General features: G+C 38.0%; 1 protein-coding gene across 21 annotated transcripts in view; it reads right to left on the bottom strand.

Annotated features, from left to right (window-relative positions):
• TENM3 (teneurin transmembrane protein 3) overlaps nt 1-25458 on the bottom strand; it is a 1290863-nt gene that overhangs the window by 111508 nt on the left and 1153897 nt on the right. For 16 of the 21 annotated variants that reach the window (XM_054295903.1, XM_054295906.1, XM_054295901.1 and 13 more), the window contains 3 exons: nt 23891-24128; nt 18870-18962; nt 4427-4665 (listed from right to left, as the gene is read on the bottom strand). In XM_054295903.1, the coding sequence (XP_054151878.1) occupies nt 4427-4665; nt 18870-18962; nt 23891-24128 (570 nt within the window). The remainder of the gene's footprint in view (nt 1-4426; nt 4666-18869; nt 18963-23890; nt 24129-25458) is intronic. The other 5 variants (XM_054295921.1, XM_054295916.1, XM_054295920.1 and 2 more) reach the window with 1 other exon arrangement.

Consider the following 25458-nt stretch of genomic DNA (forward strand, 5'->3'; position numbering starts at 1 on the left):
GGTCAGAGTCTGTGATATGTAACAACATATTGGAAACAACTCCTCCTGACTGGTTAGCTCCCTATAATTACACAGTGGATTTTTCTGTTAGGAAAAATCACATCCAAGAACAACTAAGCTCCTTCACTTAGTAAAACCTACGCGGAGAGGGAAAATCCCAAAACGTGGAATTGAAGGATGGTGGTTACATATGAAACTTTGACCTGGTGCTTATTTTTGACCTAGGAGGTGCTCTTCAGAACTTTCCTTTTATTCATTCATTCACTGCAAGTGATGGATGCTGAAAGAGGCAGTAAGCCACGGGGAGACAAAGGAAACAAAGTCCTGTGTTGTCTCCACATAGTAAAACTGAACCCTATTTCTGGTTTCACACGGACACTCTGTACCAAGCTGGTTAAAGCTGTTAATGTCTATATAGAAAGAGGTCAAACAAACGCAATTTCATTCTTCTTACTCTTTAATGGCTTATATTTAATACTGCTCTTCCCAGTCAGTCCTCCAAACAGGGGAAGAAGAATCTAAAATCTTCATGTTGGAAAAAAAAGGTCGCTTTTTTCCTTGGTTGCAAATCTGATTACAGACAGAAGTTAAGCAAATGAGCAGCTTAAAGAAATTCCAGTGTAAACTTGATCCCAAAATAAGGCAGTTTAAATTCTTCACTCTCCATTTTGTAATCCATTATTTCTGGGAGCTTTTCCTCGAATCCCTGACTTTAAACTAGAGCTATTTCTAATTCCTGTCTTCTGTATGTTAATACACTATCTTTTGGTTCAGCACTTGCGTGTTTTTGTTGCTTTATTTCTTTGACAACCATTTAACAGTAGATAAAGCCTCAAAGCAAAGGACCAACATTTTCCACAACTCCCTCCTATTTTCTCTTAGCAGGTCTAATTGACAGGAATAGAAAGTTTAAGTATCTTGTACATTCAGAATGGTTGAGAGAGACCACGTGGGCTAGAAATGCAAGAATTCCTGGGAAGTCTTTCCTTTAGATTGAAATAACATTTTCAATTCCTTGTGGTCCCCAAGACTGCATTAAGTGGCTTTAGAGTGTAGTGTCTGCTCTGGTCTCTACCCATGCTGACACTCTCTGCTCTCACCTCATCTTTGCAGACTTTGTAAACGTAGGAGTCTTTCCTGTCAGAGTGATGGAAGAAGTGCAAGACATACCAGACTTGATGCAGCTCCTTCCTCTGGCTGGGCTAATTGACGGAGCAGTAATTGACTGAGCAGCTCTGCAAAGGCAGACATGAAGTCTAGCAAACTGTCTCCTCTGCCTTATGTCGCCTGAGCAGAGGCAGCAAGATCTCAAGTCACTTTCTCTACCCCATACTCACTGTAACTAAAATAAGCCTGGGCATGACACGTTCATCTCTGCACTTCTGAGAAGGGCTGGGTTACACCACCACTCACGGCAAGAGTGGTCTATTAGTCCTTCTGTCTGCAGCTGCCACAGGCACACCACAGACATCAGCCACACCTTATCAACGTGTACCAGCATATTCTGCTGCAATCATGCTGCAAAACAGGTGATTTCCCAGCTCTTGACAGTGATACTTCATATTGAATTCATACTTTCATGCAAATACTACAAGGTGGTTACATTTTCACACTTGTGGCAACATATCTCTGTGAAGTACAAGACATGTCTCAAACTGGCTATACAAATGTGACATGCCACTTCAGCTGCTGTAAACTTCAGCAGAGATGACAGACCACTGTATTGGAGGCATATCACAGGGTGCTAGGGGTCACATACAACACTGCAATCCCTCTCTTCTCTTAATATTACAGCCAGTTTCCTACTCAGTCATTTCCCTTTCACACCTATGTTATGAAACATGTCTCCTCTGAGGACATGTTTCATAGACTCCTAAAAGGGAGGAGGGTGGTGCAGCCTGAAGAAGAGAAGGCTCTGGGGAGACCTTACAGCAGCCTTCTATTACCCAAAGGGGACCTGAAAGGGACCTGAGAGGGACTTCTCACAAAGACAGGAGAAAGGGGAATGGCTTTCACTGAAATGGGACAGGTTTAGATTAGATATTAAGAATAAATTCTTTGCTGTGAGGTGGTCAGACAATGCAACAGGTTGCCCAGAGAAGCTGTGGATGCCCCATCCCTGGATGTATTCAAGGTCAGGCTGGATGGTGCTTTGAGCAACCTGATCTAGCACATGTCCCTGTCCATGGCAGGCGGTTTGAAACAAAATGATCTTAAATATCTGTTCCAACCCAAACCATTCTATGAAACAGTCAACTAAGATGAAGGAGTGCTTCCATCTTATATTAATGATTTCTACTCATTTATACTTGGCTGGCCTATTAAACGGGGAATATTTCTGATATTACATCTTCAGAGATGGGAAAACCACATATATGAATGAGTGCAATCCATTTGTCATTTTATGGACACAAAGTTCTCCAGAGAGCATCTCTGAGTGCTGAATTTTACATTCAGATTGCTGAGCTAGCTGAAATATGTGTAATATCACCAGTAGGCATTGAGCTCCTTATTGACTGTGGGCAGAGGAAGGCTGTTGTGCATTATTTCAGCTAGGATGTGAGCTGGCGCGCGCCCACGAAATGAAATGTTGTACAGCTATCTTTTCTTTACAGGGTATGCGAATAAATGATGTGTGGAGCTTTCAGCCCTTGCTCACTGGAAAGCTCTGTCCTCTTTCCCGAATACAGGAATAGAGGTGCATTAGACATGCTTGTATTTCTTAGTGTGCCTGTGGGAGAAATAATCCCGTACAGCTGTCTTCCCATGCCCCTCAGATTCATAAGTAATCTGGCTCTTTGGGGCTGGCAAAGTGTAGAGCTCAGCTCACAATCAGTCTCCAGTGTTTTACTATATGTATGGCTGTTTTTCCCGGCTTCTGACAGTGATACTTCATGCCGAATTCTTTCTTGCATATTTATGCATTTATTTACCAGCAGATGTTTACTTCTGATGATTTATGAGGCTATATTACAGAGACTGAGCACAATTAATGTGTTTTATAAGTGGGATTATTTCAATCCTACTTAAAAAAAGATTCCGTGACAAAACTTAACTCTAAACCCCACCTTTAAACTCCTTGCACATTCACACAAAATAACCACAAATCCAATGACTGAAGGAAGCTGAAGAGCAGTTACAAGCCCTACATTTGCATATACATCCTTTGCTCTTTGGGGCTGGCAGCTGAGGTGGAAAGGGTGCTCAGGGGCTCAGCTTTGCTGGGTCAGAGGGGAATTTCTCCAGCTACTCAGCAACCCAGTTTCTTGCATTGTTCACAGGAGATTCAACTCAGTAAGAACTACTTCAAAGGCTCTATGGAGCTTATGCTCTGTCTTGCACTGAAATGCAACAAGGTTGTTTGAACAACGACATGAAGATTTAAGGATCTTAAGGCCTTCTAGGCTCTATCATAAATTACCACTGATTTTAAAAAGAGGGAAGGAAAGAGAGATTGACTCTCTTCTTTCTGTTTTCTTTCCTACACTCCTCAAGATGCTAAACTTGTGTCCAACCAGTAACAAAAACCAGATCAATATATTTCCATAACTGTGATGACCTAAACTTCTAATTAACAAGTCAGTTAAAAGAAAGTCTTTGAAGACCATTTATGGTCTCAAGAGATTAAAAAATCTGTAATCTGCACAAAGATGCAAAGGAAGTTATGAGTGCAAAATGATCCTGTTCTGTTCCGTTATTAAAGTCAAGGACATTTTCTCATAGCCAACCATTGCTCCTACTAACTGCCTAAAACTCAAATTACATACTATTTATAGTGAACATTTATGAAAATAATTAAGGAGATGAAGAAATGAAGGAAATCTTCTAAAATTAAATTTGGAAAACAGAATTTAACAAACAAATAGCGAAAAGTGGCATTAATTAAAAATAAACAACCCACAAGAGAGGAAGAAGTCTAAATCTTCACTGCACATTGTCTTTTGGACAATTATTTTCCCTATTTCACAATCAAATATCTGTATTAGACTTTTGCTCCAGCTCTATACACAAACATACATGAATGTAATGATGAAATAGGTGATAGTTAGCATTCCTAAAGATAGTATTAGCAATATTTCAGCAAAATGAGAGGAAAAGAGTTCTAAGATATGCTGAAAGTTATATTCACATCATGGAATTTTTACAGCCTATATTTTACACATACTTTTATAAGTACTTGACCCCACATAATTTAATTGTAGTTCAAATACTTCTTTGAAGTTAATTCACTGACCATCAAGATACAGGATGCTTGCAAAATATTCAAATTTTCTAATTTCTCAAAACAATTGCGACTTTTCATTAAATCCTTGTGGCTTTTAGTGTTACCAAAGACTTGGCTAGTTAAAGGTTAGTATGTGACAGTCCATGTACAATCCATCAGACACCACTCTTCATAGTGACAAGTATAAAAAATGGGACTCACCTATGAAGTAGGACAGCAGTATTGCCAGCAGCACTGAGACCCCTACAGCACAGAGTGCAGTACATTTCCAGCTACAGTACTTCGAAGACTTCTTGAATTTAAAAGCACTTCTGGACAGGGTGTTCCTAGGTAGTGGCCGAGTAGGAGGGGAATAAACAGAGCCTGATGCCATTGTGTACCCTGGCGTGGCAGTGCTGAACAGCGGTGTGGTCCCTGTTCCTGTTTTGAATAGGAAATGCCTGTGAAAGAAAGAGCATATGGTAAAGTATAAAAGTATATCAAGCTGGAGCACAGGCAATCATAACTCTTTTGTTTGATGTCGCCCATTTTTCAAATAGCTAACAACATCCAATCTACAAAGGGTCATAGAAGCAATAACTTGTCATGACACTTACATGTAAAAAGACACTTTCCCTTTAAGTGAAGACCAAAGCCCCCCCAAACATTAATAATACACTGGCATCCAGACAGGAAACAGAACTACCCAAAATACAGTGTAGCAGGGAGGAAGTCTCTCACAGTTTATCCGACAAGTAGGGACAGGCTTTCTGCTGCTGTTTATTTGTGTTGGCTTCTGTAACAGACTACAGGGAACTCCATTAAAAAGTCAATAATGAGCAATGTGACTGCAGTCCACACTACTTATCACAGCTTTCCTATGTTAAGTACAAAGAAAACAGCAATCTCTGAGTTACAAATTTCTGGCAACTTCTTCAAAAATAGTCAGTTAAAATTTTTTTTTGGGTCTGTTCTGTCCTAAGTATTCAGCTCACATCTACTTGCACATATTCCTACCATAAAAAAATCTGATTATGGATACAAGGAGCTAGTTACAGCCTAGCAGAAATAGTCTAAAGAAATATATCTACTAAGTGTTCAAGAAGACCAAAACCCAGCAACAGATGTGAAAAGCGAAGTCAAAGTCAAGCAGTCTGTGAGTTACCAGTTTATTTTTTCAATTAAAATTTCCGAAGGAAATATTACTCCCTGAGCTTCTATATGGTAGAATCCAGTTCATGCAATCAAAATTACTTTGAAAGAGTCTCTAAACATGGCACATTCTACCTGGAGTTTTTCTCCAGATGCTCATGCACAACTCTATGAACAACAAAACCTCATTCAAAGAAAGGTCTTTGCACCAGAAGTTTCCCACCAAGTTGTTATGGTGGCAACCCTGTAGTAAATGGCTTGCCCTTACCTAATTAAGCCCAGCAAAATGAATACATTATACGTAAAAATGGTAAGAAAACATTCTGTGGAGACTTTGAACTTACCAACACACAGCTAAATAGACCCAGAAAGGGGTTTGGGTTTTGTCATAGCTAAGAGACACTCATGAATTGCTGATGCCCAGGTCCTCCTGAAGGCAAGTGCAGGCTTATTTGCCTCCTACCTGTCACTTATACAGCACTGCTCAGAGGACCCAGCACTAACTGAGCCAGCTGTGCAGGGGAAAAGCCCTTCTAGTTACACCATGTGGCACTGAGCTGCTTCTTAGCTGATGGGACTTTGATTCTCTGGGACACATGCTCGGATTCTTGCATAGTAATGGAACAATTTACACTGTTAGAGACACTAGAAATTAGTTTGCCCCAATGCAGCCTGAGAAAAATACCAGCAGCTGATAAACAAGATTTGTTGTTTACAGATGATTTTGCTATGGGAGGTTAACGGATTAATTACAACATCTTGGCATAGGCCCTCTACTTGAAAATATTTGCATTACAAACATGATTCCATGAAATATTTTACATAGGTTACTTCATTCTGAATAATATTCAACTTGATGGCAGCAACAGAAGCTTATGCACTACACTGGCACAACAGCCACGCCACAATTTTTTTTAGCTTCTGAGCTCAGAGTAGAATCAACAATCTCAAAAGACAAAGTTCTGGTAGCTTAAATCCTGTCTAAGAAGGTACTTCATTAAAACCTGTGACATTTTTCAATGTAGCAAAGACCAAAATAATAACTAGCCCTATGTAAAAATATTTACAACAGCATTACTTGGATTGTACAGATTCAGAGAATCATGTAAATTCATTAAGTCCTGATAAGTGTCTTAGCCACTTGACCTTTATTGCTCTTTCCTTTCTGGCTACCTATGGTAAATGCTATGTCCAGGTATATTTCACAAACAGATCCCAAAAAAACCCCAACAAATGCAAGGGTAGCTGTTTTCCTTTCCATGTGCAATGTGCATTGTTTTGGGGGACAGAAGAATAGCCATACAATAGATACAACAATACTCCTATATATGAGCTTCCTGTTAAAAATAAGAAGCTGCCTGATCACCCTGCAATTTTCACACTCTCCTTCTTCAGCTGTAACGCTCAACAGACTAAAAATGGGAACTAGCATTATATGAGCACTTGACTAGAACTCTAATATACTTTAAGTTTTAAGAAAATAGCATAATAAAACAGTCTGCCACTGATATTTTCCTTTTTTATTTTCTCTGAGAAAGTGAGAATTGATGCTGGCTCTGGTAGACCACAGACTTCTAGAGAGTGTAATCCATATTCTCAAAGCCTTTGAGGAGTTAATCCTATAGATAAACTCCAGAGATGACAGCGATGGTGAACTGTCATAACTCTGACACTCCACCTCAGGCATCAACGTAATGAAAGAAAATTGTAACTTTTATATGTGAATCTTAGAAAAATGTAGGCTGGAAATGACCCTTAAGATCATTGAGTCCAACTTTTAACTCAGCACTGCCAAGTCCACCTCTAAACCATGTCCCCAAATGCCACATCAACACATTTTTTAAATACCTGCAGGGATTATGACTCAACCACTTCCCTGGGCAGATTGTTCTGACGTGTGACAACCCTTTCAAAGAAGAAGCTTTTCCTAATATCCAATCTAAACCTCCCCTAGTGCAACTTGAAGCCATTCTTCTTGTCCTATGGCTTGTTATTTGTGAGAAGATAACAACCCCCACCCGGCTACAATCTCCTTTCAGGTGTTACAGAGAGTGGTAACACCCCCCCCACCCCTCCCCCGCCCCAAGCCTGCTTTTCTCCAGGCTAAACAACCCCCGCTCCCTCAGCAGCTCCTCATAAGGCTGGCGCTCCAGACCCTTCACCAGCTTCCCTGCCCTTCTCTGGACCTGCTCCAGGACCTCCATGTCCTTCCTGAACCAGGGGCCCAGAACTGCACTCAGCACTTGAGGTGCGGCCCCACTTGTGCCAAGTACAGAGGGAAGAGCCTCTCCTGATTTGCTGCCACACTGTTTTTGAGACAGGCCAGGAAGCCACCTGGCCTTCTTGGCCACCTGGGCACACTGCTGGATCGTGTTCAGCTGGCAGTCAACCAGCACTTCCAGGGCTTTTCTGCAAGACAGCTTTCCAGCCACTCTTCCCCCAGCTGGTAGCACTGCAGGAGGTTTTTGTGACCTAAGTGCAGGACCCAGCACTTGGCCTTATTTAACCTTTACAGCAGGCCTTGCTCCATCGATCCAGCTTGTCCAGATACTTCTGTGGAATCTTCCACACTCCAGCAGATCAACAGTCCCATCCAGCCTGGTGTGTCTGAACTTGCTGAGGGAGCACTTAATCTCTCCATTAATAAATCATTGATAAAGATTGTTGATAACAGACAAAGCATCATCAGCTGGGCAAGGGAGGTGATTACCCTGCTCTGCTCCGCACTGCTGAGGCCTCACCTCGAATATTGTGTGCAGTTTTGGGCACCGTGATGTAAGAAGGTTAAAAAGTTATTAGAGAGTGTCCAAAGAAGGGCCATGAGGATGGTGAAGGGCTTTGAGGGGAAGCCACATGAGGAGCAGCTGAGGTCACTTGGTCTGTTCAGTCTGGAAAAGGGGAGACTGAGGGGAGACCTCATTGCAGTCTCCAATTTCCTTGTGAAGTGGAGCGGCAGGCACTGATCTCTGTGGTGACCAGTGACAGGAGCCAAGGGAACGGCCTAAAGCTGTGTCAGGGAGGTTTAGGTTGGATATTAGAAAAAGGTTCTTCACCCAGAAGGTGGTTGGACACAGGAACAGGCTCCCAAGGGAAGAGGTCACAGCACCAAACCTGAGAGAGTCCAGCAAGTGTTTGGACAACATTTTTGGGTACATGGTGTGACTCTTGGGGATGGTCCTGTGCAGGGCTGGGAGTTGAACTCGATGATCTTGGTGGGTCCCTTCCAACACAGCTTCCTCTGCGATACTGGAAAATTAAACAGGACTGTTCCCAACACTGAGCCATTGGGAACACCACTTGTGACTGGCCACCAGATGGATGGAACTGCACTCACCACCCTCTGGACCCGGCCATTCAGCCACTTTCTACCCCTGAAGAGTGCACATGTCCATGGCATGATCAGCCAGTTACTCCAGGAGCGTGCTGTGGGAATTCAGCAGTGGGAATTCAGGAATGTGCTGTCTTAGGCAGCATACACCACAGCTCCTCACTTTAAGCTATTCTCCTTTACTTTAAATCCCATGAATACAATGGCAGAGTGGTTGCACGGTCTGGCTGAACGCTGAGGGAAAAATAATGACAGAAAAGTCAGTCTGGCATCTTCATGTGGGTTAAGAAAATTTGTTTGGATATCTCTATTTCTAATGAGTGGAGTTACTAACAAAGTTGTCAGAGACTCTCCTGCTACATTAACTCCGAGTTATAAGTATTTAAAGTGTAATGCTATCAGACTTGCACATCTTGTCTGCCTCACTGAGCCATGCCAAACTGTTCCTATGAGACTCTTGGAAGGATATGGCATCTGACAACAAATCCAGGCTGCTTCCAGATAATGCAGAAATTCTTATGCTCTTGAAATATAATCCATCCACAAATGATTTAAATTATCTATATATCTATCTACCTTGCCTTTTCAAACTATGGAGCTCAAATAGCTAATTTCTAAAGCCTAAACTGTTTGCACTACTTGACCAGGCACTGACTTACAGGAAATTACACTATATTTCATCTCATAGGGAGCTTATAGCATCTGCAATAGTCTATCTTCCCTTCAAAATTGATCACATTACATGCACTTGCTACATCTTCACGTAAGCAGCACTTTAAATATTTTATTAAGCTACAGAGTACAAAACTCCAGTGAATCATGCTAATATTTTACAAGACAAGCCAGTTCTGTATTATTAAATAATTCAACTTTTAAAGCAAATAATATTCGACTTTTACATTTATTCAATATATATTTCTGCCAACTTATTCAACAGATACTGCTATTAAAAAGTCAGCTAATCTTAACATTTTAAGTGGGAAGTATTCAGTACCTAACAAATCTAAACTACAAAACACAAAGTTATATCATAAACTAATCTTTGGATGCAAAGATAGCTGGGAAGTACCCTTATTTCACAAATGGTAGGCATTTTACTTAAGCTTTTGTCCCTACAATAAAAGATGGAAATACAGAATCAAAAATCTCAAAGGTGTCAGCTTAGAAAACAGAAGCATGTAAATAGAAGTAAAGTAATAATGTTCTTAATTTTACTCAGTACTCTTTTGAGCACCAAGTGCCGATGTGCACTGGCTGACATGCAGATGGTTTCTCCCTTCTCATACTGGTGAGCAGAGAGGGCTCAGAGCAAATCAGATTTTTTTTTTGCTGCCACTTCCTTTGTGAAAATAAACCTCTACTAAACTCAGTAAATAGAAAAACAGAAGGGGTAAAAAAGTGATAAAAACCGTCCATGAGTTTGGCAGAAAGATTAAGTTAACTGAAACTGTGTCTTTATAGAAATCGAGATAGACTATCAAAATATTCAAGGACGGTAAGACTCAGCCCAGAAGCCCAAGTACTTTTGATATAAGACAGCCAGATGTCCAGCAACAGAAATGTGATTTAGAGTAACTTTCTTCATGAAAGGATCTATGACAAGAACTTTTGACCGCAGTTTAGAAGAAAATGGATACTATGCATCAATGAGTGCAATATTATATAAACACATCTGGAAAGCCCTGGACTCCAGACTGCCAGAAGCTGAGATATTATACAAATAAACTATCACCAAGCAAAAAAGGAATATTACACATTACTTCTTAAATAGATGGGTTTCAACTGGAATAGAGTTATTGCATAATTTTAACATTTCTGATGTAATTTTTTACATTAGATACATGAGTTTTTTAGCTTATGCTGAAATTGCTTCACCTTGCTAAAGAACAATTTCTCTAATTTTGGGCATCATATATATAGAATGCTTTGCAATACCTGGAAGATGTAAAAAAGCCTACCTTACCATTTCAAAAAACTTTTTGGCAGCATTTTGGTTCTGTTTTAAATTAATTCTTATAGTGCAACGCTGCCAATAGAGCGTTGAATCACATGGCAAGTATGTCATACCATATTAATAGTCACACAGGACTTTACCAAAACTCATACTAAATATGGAATTGTGAATAAGGCCCAGCAAAATTACACTGAACTTTTCACAGTACATCAGAATATGCAGAATATTTTATCAGAATATGATAAAATATCATATTTTATCACCCTGCCAGTGAGATTGAATGGCAGCTACTGTTACTTTGTGCAACATTATTATTTAGTTGTTGTCTGCTATCACAGAATAAAGCCCAATATTGCTAGGCCTTATGCATACAAGAATGAAACACTCCTCATCTTAAGAGCTATAATACCACTGATCCAGAATAAATCTGTATTTAAAATATATGTGTTTAAAACCCCTAAATCAATTAATCCTAAATCTTTGGATCTTGTGTATCATTGTACACTAATGGCATCTGAAAAATATGGAGGAGAATAAATCTAATTATCCGGTCATGTTTCTGAATAGAGAGATTCCATTGTGATCAGTAAAAAATGTCCTAGTGCTATAGGTTTTCTTGCAGTCCTATCTCCTACACTGTCCTAAATGCAATGTTTGGTCAGTTCCATGATGATCCAGTTAGTGAAAAATGGCTCTACAGATCATTACAGCCCATTGCTATAAGACAAGTGAGGAAGAACAGCTTCAAAACTCAGAAGACTGCACTACAAAAGGAATCCAATGTTAGAAATTATCTCTGTACCTCTGATGGAGGTGTCTGTCTAAAAAGCAGTGTAAGAGGTAGGATTCCTGAAAGCATATGCAGAACAATGAGAAAGTCAGTTTATTCCAAAAATGGTGGAGAAAGAGATAACTTATCAGACAGTGAACAGTTACAAAAGCTGTGTAAGACTGTAGCCAAATAAGCAGAAACAGGAATTATTGTAGTAGGGTAGACCATCAAGAACAACACCCTGTCTGAAAGTGGCCAGTACAAAGGGAGGGAATGAATGCCTTCCAGTCTGTTTATTCACTAACAGCTTGCTCTTTCTCTAAGCAGCCCAAAACTCATGCTCTCACTGATGTCTTGTGGCATTTTGTTCTGCAGGCTAAACATGCACTATATCAAAATGTATTTCCTTCTATCAATTTCAATTTAAATTCAACTGATTATTTCCTTGTTCTTCTATAATGAGTATGTACTGTTTGCCCCACAGTACACAAAGACAAGTTTTTATAATACTACTGTTTGGCTCGCTTCATTTTTTAGGGTAAAACACAAAAAGCATTCAGAACTAATTGCCTAAAGCAAAAAAAAAAAAAAAATTCAGGCTTTTTATGGGTCAGGCAAAGGCAACTGTGGAGATGAGGAAAGCTATTTTCAGATACCTGTTGTTTCAGTGCAGAATAAATCAAAACTGACACTTGGATGTTGACAGAATAGAAAGTGACTTGAAGAGAGGTGAAGGAGAAAAGAAAAACTATCCCTAACATTTTTTGCATTTTCTTCTTTTACCTCTAGGTATCAAAATATCCACATATAGTTAGATATATCTGGGACGCTCTAAATCTTTCTTTCATGTAAGCAAAAAGTCCACTAATCTGTTTTATCTGACTCATCTGTTGCCCTTGCAATTTGAGAAAAACTCTGGACACAACAGCAATCACCAGCAGAGAAGACCACTGTCGACTCAAAAGATCACTGTACTTTACTGGACTCTTCCAGCTAAGGCAATAGCATTCTTTTTTTCTGTAATCACCAATTAAATATTTCATTAAATGAGCACACCAATTTTCACATTGTGGAGCACAGGTTAATCCTTCCCCCAAACCAACTCAAATCTGCCAGTATCCATCTCTATTAAAAATTATCTATTTCCCTCTAAGGTGTGTTGAATCTTTGGAAATTATTACATGAATTAACACATTTTTAAGCAAGCCCAGGCAAAATGTCTAATGCATTCTGTTAAGGTCCTCAATCTATTAGCCTGGATTCACTCCAAGGCACAAGAGGTAACAGACCTTAGACACTTAGGATTAGAAACACATCAATTTCATTCTCCTAAGGTTCCAGAGGTGGAAAAAACTTCTATCAAATCCACTTTGAGTGAATGCAAGTTGAGAGAAATGTAAATTTTAGTGAATTTATGTTTCAGTGGCATACTTCTGTATCAGGACTCCTCTGCTTAGAATTCAATAGTACTCCTAATGACCTGGGTTTGACTTTTAATATAAAGGTACTGTTGAATTCCTAGGAATAAAAACTATTAGCTATTCTGTATTGTAATGAACAAAACTGTGATGACTGCTCACCTGAACTAAAATTATACCACCAGATTTTTCCCCCAGATGGTCCCAGTTCATAATGCACCTATCTGGAGTTAGAAGTAAACAATAATTCTGCTTTTCAATAACATAGTAGAACTTTCTACAAAAGTTTGGCAGCATCATGAGGCCAATGTAAGCAAATAAGACATAAGGGTAGCCAAAATTTTATTTTTTTGATGTTTCAAATGGGAAGAATAGATTTTCAGACAGAACACACTTCTAAGGTTTGGGAGCTTTGCCTCAAACAGATCATCACTGACACATGCAGAGATAGTGCACATCTATCTCTGTGCAAAGACCCTAGAAGTTTATTTGTCATTTCCATACAAAGAGATCAATTAAAGTTAAAGAAAGGAGGGATAAATCCAGCTGCAGCTATTATAGCAGCAGCTATATAGTAGGAGCAAACTATTACAGTTTGCTCCTACTTCTCTCATTTAAGATTTTTTTTCTCTCCCTGACTTTCTTGAATGCAAACCAGCTGAACTTTTCCCTCCTGGGAGTGGGTTATCATGCTTTTCTGTTTGTTCAAAAAACCCTATGACGTACATTACCTGTCAAAATGAGGAGAAAGCCATTAAATGTGTAAAAGACAGTGGTCCAAGATCACGATCTATCACAGTACTGCACCTACTGACTGGTGTGCCCTCTCTCTGCTGACAGACCCTATTCATGCTGGATTCAACTGGGTTCCCTGAGAGAGACCATGACCCTCACCAGACACCTGACATTAGAGACCTCTGCCTGATTCTCTAATGGATAGATCACATCAATAAATACAATTCCTTGCACTGAGTCAAGGAAACAGATAGAAAGGAAAGATTAATCTCTGCTGACTAACATTACAGGAAAGATGTAAAAGATAACAGAAATTCCTGGCTAGGTTTCATGTGAACTCTGGTTCATTGATGCATGAGAAAAGCTTTCCCAGCAGGCTCTAGCAGGAATTGGATTTTTGTTTCTCTGTGAACACCTAATGCCTGTCTTCATCTTCTTTGAACATTCTTCTGAGATGAAACCTTGTAGCTGGTGGTGTTTGCCCTTAGCACAGGCTTATGACTGACTTCCACAGAACCATATGGCTGCATTTATCATAACTCCAAGCCAGCACAGAAACTGTGTTATGCCGTGAATTTGTCTTAGTTTATTTTCTGGGCAGAACTGCAATAGAAGAAATTTCTTAGGAAGAAATAGAAGTGAATTTCCGCTTCCTTAGAGTCATTATTAATGCTATCACAATCCTGGAAAAAGCTTCAAGATCACAGCAGATGAAATGATGATCAAAGTTTGGGGGAAAGAAAGGAAGAGTAGATTGCTATTATCCCAGCTATTACCCATATGTAAAAACAGAGGAAACATCTGTGGGAAATGGAAATAAGCCTCTTCTACCAGATTATTCAAATGTTTCAGAAAAGCACTTTACATATGGCAACACTTGCTTGAATTTGGCTTGGTTTACACCAAGGACCTGCCTTCTTTGCAAACTGAACACTGACATCTGAGAAAGAACAAAAGTCCTACTAGGGTTAAAGTGTCTTCCTTACTGCTTGTGTGCTCTTTCACATCTGCCTCTTGCAGGCCACAGCTTCACTGCTGGCTGCTGGAGAGAGAATGGAGAAGTCAGGCATAGCAACTTGCAGCTGAAGCTTCAAAGAACAATTCTAATCTGCAGTGAAAGTCACCAGGACATGATTTGAAGGACTGAATGCTGACAAAAACCCCAAACTTCCTCTCCTTCAGTGCGTTAGAGTCAATCTTCCTTTTCATCACCCCTACCTTCTTGGTGGTACAAGAAAGAATGTAGTGCTACAGGATCTAAAGGGCACCTGTTTTCCTCTTATTTGTTTCTCCAAATCCAGTTTTGGGCTGCTAGTTCTGGACCCCAGAGAAGGAGTAGTTAATTTCTGCACATCTAGGATCAAAATAATCAGAATAATTAGATGGCTCTGCCAAGCCTGCTCCTTTGTGCTCCTCTGCTATGCTGCACTCCGTGAAGATGAACAAGGGCAACAAACAAAGCTAAGCCACACTTTGCAGAAATGAGCAAGAGAGTCCAATGAACGTCTTGTGCTGGGTGAACAAGGAAAGAAACCTGGCTCAGTTGTAGCTACTCATACTGCTCACTGCAGGACTGTCCCACTACTTACTTTCCAGGTAAGAGCAAAACGAGATCTGTGTATTGCTGGAAAAATATCAAGTAGTTCTGTTGCCTTACAGGCTTCCTCTGGGTCTCTCAGGACTAGTACTCACACAGACCTATGGTACAGTGAGTGACTCGGCTCTTGATATTGTTGATGTTCACTTCTGAAGAAGGCAGCACTTGGGAGTGAACTTGGCAGCCCTTTACTGCACTTATACTGAATTCAGTATTTCTGATGCAATATTCCTGCTATTACAGTTCTCCTCTCTCCAAAGGAAGGGAGAGCAGAGGAAAGCATCTGAATTTTGCAGTGAGGACCTGAAATGCTTATGTGAGCAGTAAGGATTTGTATTACACTTCCTTATCTTTGCTCTTCTGGAATTATATCACTAAAAAGACAGTCAGGAAAAGCTGTCTCTGAAATGAGGCACTCTAACCTTAGCCAATTCCTATCTTAAATAATGAATAAATTACACCTTCCAAGCAGAAAAATCAAAGGAATGTAGAGCACAGCTACTCCTCCAATCTTTTTACTACTCTTGCTGTCTTCATAAAGTTGGAAGAGAACAATTGCTCTAAATGTCTCAAAAGGCACACAGAGAGTATTTAAAAAAGAAATATAGTTTAAGAAGGCATTATTTACCCAAGGATTAATTCAGAAGTTGGAACAAAGGTTGAAATTTTGTCTGGACTGACTGAGCATAGTCTCTCATATGCAACATGCCACCTTTCACAGAACTGAGACCACCATTCACAGATTCACAAAGGCAGAGGATTACACCTTTTGCCCAGAGGAGGGTGATGCTTTATATTTAATGGTACTCATTTTCACACACACCTTTTTGCAGATGGTCTTCTCTTCATGCAATCAGCATTATCAGAGATACTGAATGCAGGCACTATACAGTCATCCAGGTCTTTGTTTTGCCATGACATTCGGTATTGTTTCCTCACCTATTTGAATGTGACAGAAAGAATCTCCAGAATCTGTTAAAATCCCCTTCTGGTTCAACTTGACCTGCACTTACTGGGATGGCAAGCTCAGCTGCAGCCAAGAAACTGCAGAAAGAAGTTAGCTTTTAACTTCGCAAGGTTTTTGTGCTAGCTTTATGATTTTTTCTTTTTTTACTGAAGTGTTAACTTGTGATTTTATTTAAGAAAGTTTGAAGAAACTTTAGAAATCATATCGAAAGCTTTCTCATCTGCATAGGCCATCACAGATAGAAAATCTATGGTTTGATTATTTCTAGCCTCTGTCACTAGTAGAGCATATGCCAGTAGCCAAGGTTTCTCCCCATGCTGAGTCAGTCCCATGGGTGATGAGGTGCATACAATTCAAAAGGATTTCACAAATAATCGCAAGCAGTAAAGGACAAGAAATTATCTCCATTTTCATCGTAGACACTCAGCCTCTAGTCTTCTAGCATTTCATCTGTCTCCCACCTTGCCTAACCAACCAGTCTAAGTTCCTTCTTATGGACTACTCCATCTACCCATTTGGACACCCATTCCTACCCTTTCTGTACTCAGCCTCTTACAATTTTCTCCTCTACCGTATTAAGTTTAATAGAGCATGCCCTAAACTCAGCTCTCCTGAACTTTCTCCCAAACAAACGACAAAAACCCTGAATCAATCTCCTCACAAAGAATTCCTATTTAAATACAACAGAAGTTTTCTAACATTGCAAAAGTATGAAATTTTCAGAAAATCTGGGGACAACAGAAAACAGAGAATACAGAATATAGAAAAAATACAGAAACAGAAAACACCAGCATGCTTTATCTATAAGTAATTTAAATACAGTAATTTGCTAATAGTGAATCTTCTATATTTTCAGATTTTGACACCTAGGTAACTTAGGGAAGAGGACTACCAAGTTAGGTAAAAGGAAAACAGACTTCTTACTTCAAACTAAGCTGATTTTTCAACAGGTACACTAACATATGTTTGTACATCTGAGAAAATAATAAAGCCAACAATACATACCACTAAAATACACTGAGATTTCCAGCTGTCTTATGATAATTAATGCACACTGAATACATCTCCTGAAGCAATAAACAACTATTCTTTAGGTCTAGGCCTATAAAACATTAGAATTTCTATGTAAAATGTATATTTCTATAATCATTCTTAACAGTAAAGTTGTCAAATTGATTACATAAATATTCTCTCCATAAGCCATACAAATTAAGAAATAGTATATCAGAACGCATGACATGAAAACAAAGAAACAAATATATAATGATTCTAGCTGTGACACAGTATGTTAGTGACACTGATAAACTGAATCTTCATGCTGATAGCATGTTGTAGTCTCAAATCTATTATGCTTTGGAACTGATGTATTATTATCTCTGGACAACTTTCACACCAGGAGATGATCCCTGCTAGCATAATTTTAAAAATGAAGGGATTACAAACAAGATAAATTTCATTGTATTGTTACCTGAATTAGTCTCAACTAACAGAAATTTCATGTAACATACACCATTTGCTAAAATACTTACATTTGTTGATCCTATTACAAACATATAAAGCATAAACCAGGCACAGTTCTATTAACTCTACTACAGCATTTATGCATCTGAACCAGTATTGTATGGTAATTGTTCTACAGGGAACAATAATATTTGGCTTTGGTCTGTTTTAATACACTATGCTTACATTTTTACTTTGAAGACAATATACTGGGATCTTCTGGCAAAAATCTGCAATATCTTTGAGTTTGCTGATAATGACTGACTAATTGAATTTAACATACAATTCTCTTCCTGCTGTTGATTTTAATTTGTGGCTAGGTGAAATCTTAAGAGTTTTTGGGAGAAGCAGATCGATGTACTGTGTCAATATATATTACAGATTAATTAGTAGGCAACTGCAGATCTCCTCATTTAATCAAATAGCACATTGTCCCTTTTATGAAGTTAGGAGTTACCATTAACAAAACAGAATTTGGACATAAAAATTTGATTTTTAGTGGAGTATAAACAAATTAACAGAGAAAGGTAAATTTATGATTAACAATTCAAAAGTGGTTCTGCTTTATCAGGGTTTTTTTCTCTGTGTGTGTGGAACAGAAATGAATTATACTGATTTGGCATGAGAATGCCAAGAAATAGTTCAAAATTAGACACAGATAATTGACAAAGTTAAGTAGATATGAAGCAATTATAAAATAGAAACTTTACTAAAGCAAATTGAAACATTAATTTATGTGGAATTCTCTATTTAAAGTTACATCTTTATCAGCAATTTCAATCTCAAACTAGCTGGCAAAAATATTAGAGATTAGGTATGTAACTCCTGCTAACTTCTTTGATTGGTTATTCTTTATCCTATAATATACGTTATAATATTTCTAAAAGAAATATTTGCCAAGTAGTAAATACATTACAAATGAAGGGTTGGGCCTGGTAAATGTATAATCATGCAAAGAGTTTGCAACAGCCTGCAGAATTGGGCCATCGAGAATTAATATAATGTCAATTGCATTCTTAATGTCTTAAGTCAAAGCAAGCAGGATTTAGCAGTCAAAGCTTAAGGTTTTGTATCTGCTAGGAGTCAGTATGACAAATTATTCAGACTAATTTTTTAAAAATCAGACATAAGGATGAGTACGTTTGTTCCAGATGTTTTCCTGTTGCAATAATTTTTTAAAAAATCACACTTTGTCTTCTGTGTCAACAGTTAGCATCATGCAAACACTGAAGAGTCACATACCCATAACTGCTATCGTGATATGTTGGAGAAAACACATCCATCTCTATAAGGTTGTCATGACCATTTGCAAGGACTGCTTGACTTTCTAATTCTCTATACATAAAGATACAAAAAAATGAAATTAGAGGTGCAATTTCAAATTAAAGAACGGGATGATCCCACAAAAAAGAATATACTAATTCTGCCACATAACTTTGTGCAAAACTGACTGTGGGATTTATCTGCCTTCCATGCTGTCCTCTGAACTAAATACTGGATTGTAACCTGAAGACACAGTGTTATAAGGCTAGCTTTAGGTGGTCATTACCCTTTGGTGATCCCTTATTTATGTGCAAGTCCTTGAATAAAATTCCTGACTGCTGCCTGTGGCAAGGCAGGCTTAAGGACTGAGCAGTGCATAGTGGGGGATGTTGTTTACTTGATGACACTGGACCAGAGATGAAGTAATAAAACTGAACTGAGACTATTAAAAGACAGTCTCTTGCTGGCTATCTGGCACAGCCAGCCAGCAAGAAAAATATGCAGAGAGCTGGCTACCAGAGTGAATGGGGATCTCATGTTTTGCAAATGACAATGCACAGCAGCAGGAGAGGCAAAAGAAGCATCAGAGTCTCTGGTTCTCTCAGGGAATAGCAAGGAAATGAGGAGGAGAAATTAAGTAAGTCACTATGATTTTTTTTAGAACTGCCTATTTCTTTTGTCCTATCTAAAATGGGGAATGATTTATATGGGGAAAAAATACTTGGGTCCATTCTTACTTCAATGACTGTGTACCTTTCAAAACAGGGATGATAAACTCAAGGAACACTGCAAATGATACAAAATTCTGGACTACTGGTGCTTGCCTAAGAGCCAGGGGACAAAATACACAGCATGATCAAATTCCAAATACTTATAGTGACAGCAAGGGATATTTGTGCAGGAAAGATGCCAGAGAGATCAAGCAAAAATCTAAAGTAAGACACTACTGACATCAAAGAAAGCTTATAAGCATATGGGCTTGGTGTTTTAGGACTCAAACAGATGCTCAGTGAGAACCTGACAGTAAGAGAATGTCAGAAGAAAACAGAACTTTTTTGACTTTAGTATTTGAAAACAATATTTAATTTCTAATGTCTGTATATAATAATCCCATAATTATGGCATGTCAATTTTTCAAATGCACTCATGCTGTCAGCAATCTAAGCAGAGTCCTGTTTCTTCAACTTGCAGATCAGCAATGTGAGCACAGTGCTTAACAGGGTCTTCAGAAGAGCAGGACTTGAACTCCATCCCCAGTTTCTGCCTTTATTTTGTACCATGCACCTTCTCAATAGAAGTAACATCTCTAATCAAGTCCATGTGTGCAAACCTGGCAGACATACAGATCAGAACAATTTGAATTTGATTAAACCAGGCACTGTTTTAATGTGTGGAGTGTGTAAAATAGGTGGTTTGAGCAGACTTTAACCTCCAGCAACACTGTGCTTTTGTGGACAATCAATCAGCCTCTACACAAATTGATTTAAAACTTCCCTGGAAACTACCAACACCTGTTCCATACCTTAATACTGAAGGCAACTGGATCACTGGCAGTCCACCTCAATAATGACACATGCGCATGTTCATCACACTTTTAGAGTTTCTAAAGTCTTCACATTCTAAAATGAACTTATGAATCAAGTTTACAGAACATTTTTGAAGTAACACATTCCAGAAAATATTTTGTCTGTATGATTTCTGAGGTATTCCAGTACTTTAATTAGGTTCCTCAAAATATTAAAATATTTTCTCGTCATCAAGTATTTCTTCAACCAATTCCTTCTTTTTTTCTTGGTAAAATAAGTATCTAAGTAGTTGAATACAGTAATGTTCCTAAGACTCTACTATTAATACTCAGTTGTAAGAGAAGACTCAGCAGTATCTGTATAAACTATGAAAAACATGTTAGTTTCTTGGCTTGTTTCTATAAAAAATTCACAGTCCATCATACAAAATGCAACCATCTTTCAAATGAGGTACGTTTTACAGAAAATACAGCAAGAAAAAGCAAAGCTCTTTGATTCACTGGCGTGTTAGCACAGATTCTGAATAAAGTTATATAATATTCTCAGAGATTTTTTCCTTGACTGGAATATGTAAATTACCTCTTACCAATAAATTGATCTTTTACATTCAATGATTGAAATTAATGAAATACTTCCTAGGAAATGCACCAAGAGATGCTACCAGCTTATTTTAATTTACAAATGTATGAGTTCTAACATACTTTTCCTCTGTGCATCTCTAACATTCATGATTGACCGTGCATTAGAAAAATTCTGCACATTCAAATATTTAACAGAGAGAGCACTTAATGAAGTGATTTACTATGTATTTTTAAATATCAGTAATTTAGGTCCTACTAGAACTTAAAGTCATGAGAAGGTCACTACTGATACTAGTAATCAAGAAATCATTACTAAAACTAGTAGCTGAATGAAAACTTAAAGCTCAGTGATAATACAAAACCCACTAATATTTAATTACTAAATGATCTTTTATCATACTCAGACATCTGACATGTAGTCATACATTTACATGACTCTGGCTGTCCAATCAGTAATTCAAAGAAGAAAATGGAAAGATTTTGATTTCTTCAGAAGTTCATATTATTCTCTATTGCTGGCTCCTCCAGCAGATCTGTTTGCTCTACAAATGAACCTAACTTACATATGGCTAGGGAACAGTCAAATAGTAAAGATCAGTAAATGTTCAATGAAAGGTCTTGCAGTCTGCAGGAAACCTACAGGAAATATTCTTCTATTGTTTTGGGTCTTTTTGTTAATGTAGATTCTACTGAGCACAAATAGAGGGACGACAATTTCTGCCTCTGCTCGGTAATCTCATTGTTATTTAAAGACGGGATCAAAGATTAAAGAAACATTCACATAATTCATTCAAGTTGTAGTTTTAGGTCCTCATAAACATTTAAGAGTCTTTTTATATTTAAAAAAATGTGAATTGGAGTTTCTGTTGGACATCATTGATCTGTAACCTCACAGTTTTTAGCCTCACAGTCTGTAACCTCACATCTTTTTAGCCAGTAACACCAATGTTTCACACAAATCCATTGTTGGTAGTACTTTGCACAGAGCTAAATTGCCATATATCCTATTAAAAACACAACAGAATCCAATATTATGGAATATGTACCTTTTGAAATCACTTTCACTACTACTGCAGAGCAATAGGGATTAAAACCTCCCCCAAGCTTTGCAAATACATCCCTCTCTCCTACATGCACATACACAAAGCCAGCCAATTCCCTGCCCAGCTATACATGGCAGCAAACTGCATGTCATTTTTATGCCACCCATCATCAGTAGGAGCCTATAGAGCTAAAAAGACAGTTGTGTATACAGGCTGGCATTCCCATTCTCTGCCTCTAAATGGCTGTCATCTAAGTCAAAATAAAAAAAAAAAAAAAAAGAGAGAAGGAAAAAAAGCCCCAACAATAAACATAAACTAAAATATTGCCAAAGAGGGGATAAACTTTTTTTAGTCCAAGAAAAGGGTGAAGGAAGAGAGCTATCACAAAGTTGTTAATACAGTTGATACTGAGCCTGAAAATCACACTCAGGGGGGAACCTTAACCAAAAGGGAAAAATCAGTGACAAATAAGAAGGGTTCTACACCTCTACACTAGAGTTCCAACCAAGTAAGACTACTAGAAAAAACCAAAGTAGTAGGGCTTTGCCAGGTCTTACATGAAATTTTTACATGTTACCTCATTCACAAGTGTTCAAAATTTGAACACTCAAAATACCCTTAGGTTTTAATCAGAAATGTTTAAAAGATGAAAAGACTTTACTCTGCAAAAAAATGCTTATGGTTTAATGGAGGTGGCATTCTCATTCAAGTAGTCCTACACCTTTATAAAGACAATAAAAACATATATGGCAATAGAAGCAAACATCAAAGACCTTACCCATCTACTTAAGATTAACTACTATGAGGAAAACATCAAACATCTTCTTCCCCACTACAAACTTATTAGTTCTATAAGAAAATTTTTTCTTAAAGCACTAAACTGTTTGAATATGATGATGAAATCTCTTCAGTGGAATGCTGTTCCACAGTGCTTATGTCTCAAACAGCACAGGAGAGTACAACAAAACTAAGAAAAGGAATAGCCATGGCCTGAAACATATATGGCAACCAAAACTACTTAAAAGACAATCTTAAGATAGGGTATGCTTTAAATTGGTCAAAATTATCTTTACTTTGCTATGAAACATAATATAAAGGGATTCAAAGCATAATCTGAAGGGATTTTCACAAACACTTTCAAGAACTACTGTCAACTTTAATATAGTAATAAACGCTCTGTTTAATAACTAAATTGGAATATTATGGCTTTCCTTAATAAAAAATCAGTGCTGATTGAGTGTTACATGAATACCAATTAATCACTGTAGGTAAATTCAGCTCTGTGCCAGTAAGTCCTATCAAAATTTTTATAGATTCTTCTGCATCTAACAAAGCTAGTGTCACTCTTCATATTAGCTGCTTCTTTCCTAGAGGCAGTTAACAATGACAAATTTATCATTACACTGAAACTCAGTTCTTTCCTCTCAGCAAATCTTTGTACCTTTAAAAACACTTAGCTTCGCATAAGTATTTTTTTCAAGGTACCAAGTACAAGAGTTAAAAACTATTACAGAATGTTATTTGACATTTGATCTGTATGACAGTACATATTTGACACATTTCTGGCAAGCAAGGCAAGAAATTTCTTCAAACAGGCAAAAGTCACAGGCTATGAACAGGAAGGGAAACGCTTGTCTGGAAAAATTAATATACTCTAATTACTCTGGAATAGGACTGTAAGGGAGAAGAGTGTCACTGAGGATTTGAGAGAGAGGACATATTTTTCAGGACTGAAAATTTTCCAGTTCTGCTTGCTGAATGAGGGGAAGTATTATCTGCAGGTCAAGTTTCATTAAGGTAAATGTTTTCTCTAGCAGTGCCACAGACTGTAGTAGTACCTACATAATTACCTGCTTTCCAGAGGTGCATTACTGCCAAGCACCCAGCTGTCCTGCAGCTGGACTGACTCAGGTGTGGTTTGCAGCTCGGCGGGCAAAGCAGCCGGCGGGGCCGGACTCTGATTCCTCCTATTTGTCAGTGAGTTTCTGTTAAGTGAGGTGATGGATGGGTGATGCTGCGCTGAATGTTGCTTGTGAGAAGGTGGCAAAGGCTGCAGGGTCGACTGGCCTTGGTTATTTGGAGGTTGCTCTAAGAAGAAAGAAAATTAAAGTTCGTTATACATCTTGGCATTTGCACAACCAAAGCAGAATGAGAAATTCAATATAATCCTATCATCTAATATATTTGCATATTATTCTATTAGCAGACATGCAGTGACATTCTGTAAGAGCAAGTTTACCCTTGATACACCAAGTTCTAATTAATACACAACAGATGGTAAAATTGCTTTTGGTTTTAATTTGTTTCAGTTTTTTTTTTTAATCTGGTTTTATTAACACCTACAGAAAATAGCATCTGACAGATCCCCTAATGCGCCTTTAGACTTCAGCTTTTTTTAACAAACCAACCCTGAAATTAAATGGGTAATTTCAGTAGAACACAAAGGTTTTCAAAATGCATATAATCCCTATAATTATTTAATGGAGATTTTAAGCTTTATTTAACTGCAATAAATTATTACAAGCTAGTTGCTAAACAGCAGTAGACTACTCTAGTTTAGTGCATTTCAAATAAGGCAGATCTGCACTATGATCTGCTAATAGATGCTAAGTATTCTTTAGCAGAAGGTCACTCTGTGAAGCAGATGTTGCTTCATGGATATTTAACAGACTGATTCACATCTGATTACAACGTCAGAAGACTCATATACTTAATGACCATCACATCCATTACAACACACACAGAACAGATTTTCCAATTTCACACCATGCAATATAAATACAGCTTGGAGGAAATCACAGGTGATAAGAGAGTCAGGCCATCGAAACAAAAAGAAATATTTTCTGACTTAACCAAAGCACACAACACCCATAAAGCTTAAACTCAAAATCTGAAAACAGCAAAACCTGCAATTAAATATCTCTGTCAATGTTAGGTTTTAGCAATCTGTTCCATAAAATCACTGGCAAATAAGTCATAAATATAGGACAAACACTTTACAACACAATGCACAAAAACTAACTCCTAAACACGTAACATTTAACAATTATGTAATTAAAATTGCAATCTATTTCTTACACTAATGTAGTAGAACATACTTCATAATATAAATGCAAGTGTAAAGCAGAGCAGAAGACACAGGACATGTACTTCTCTCACAGTGCAAAAGCTTTCAGGTAGTTTTTTAATTAGTTGTTTGATTTCCATAAGGAATTCCCTTTTGAAACTGGTTATAATTGCAAATTGTTACAAACTCAATAATAAAACTCTGGTACAGAGAACACAGGGAAAGTATTTCTGTTGAAACAGATGTTTCCAACAACATACAGGTGACTCCTACAAAATTAACTTAACTGTGAGCAATTTCTGAGGTTGTGAACACAAGACAACAGGAAAATGTTAAGAAATAGACTTAAAC

The sequence above is a fragment of the Melozone crissalis genome, unplaced genomic scaffold (genome assembly GCF_028551555.1).
Source record: "Melozone crissalis strain CALT ecotype California unplaced genomic scaffold, PUWL_Pcris_2 ptg000006l_1, whole genome shotgun sequence".
Lineage (NCBI taxonomy): Eukaryota > Metazoa > Chordata > Aves > Passeriformes > Passerellidae > Melozone > Melozone crissalis.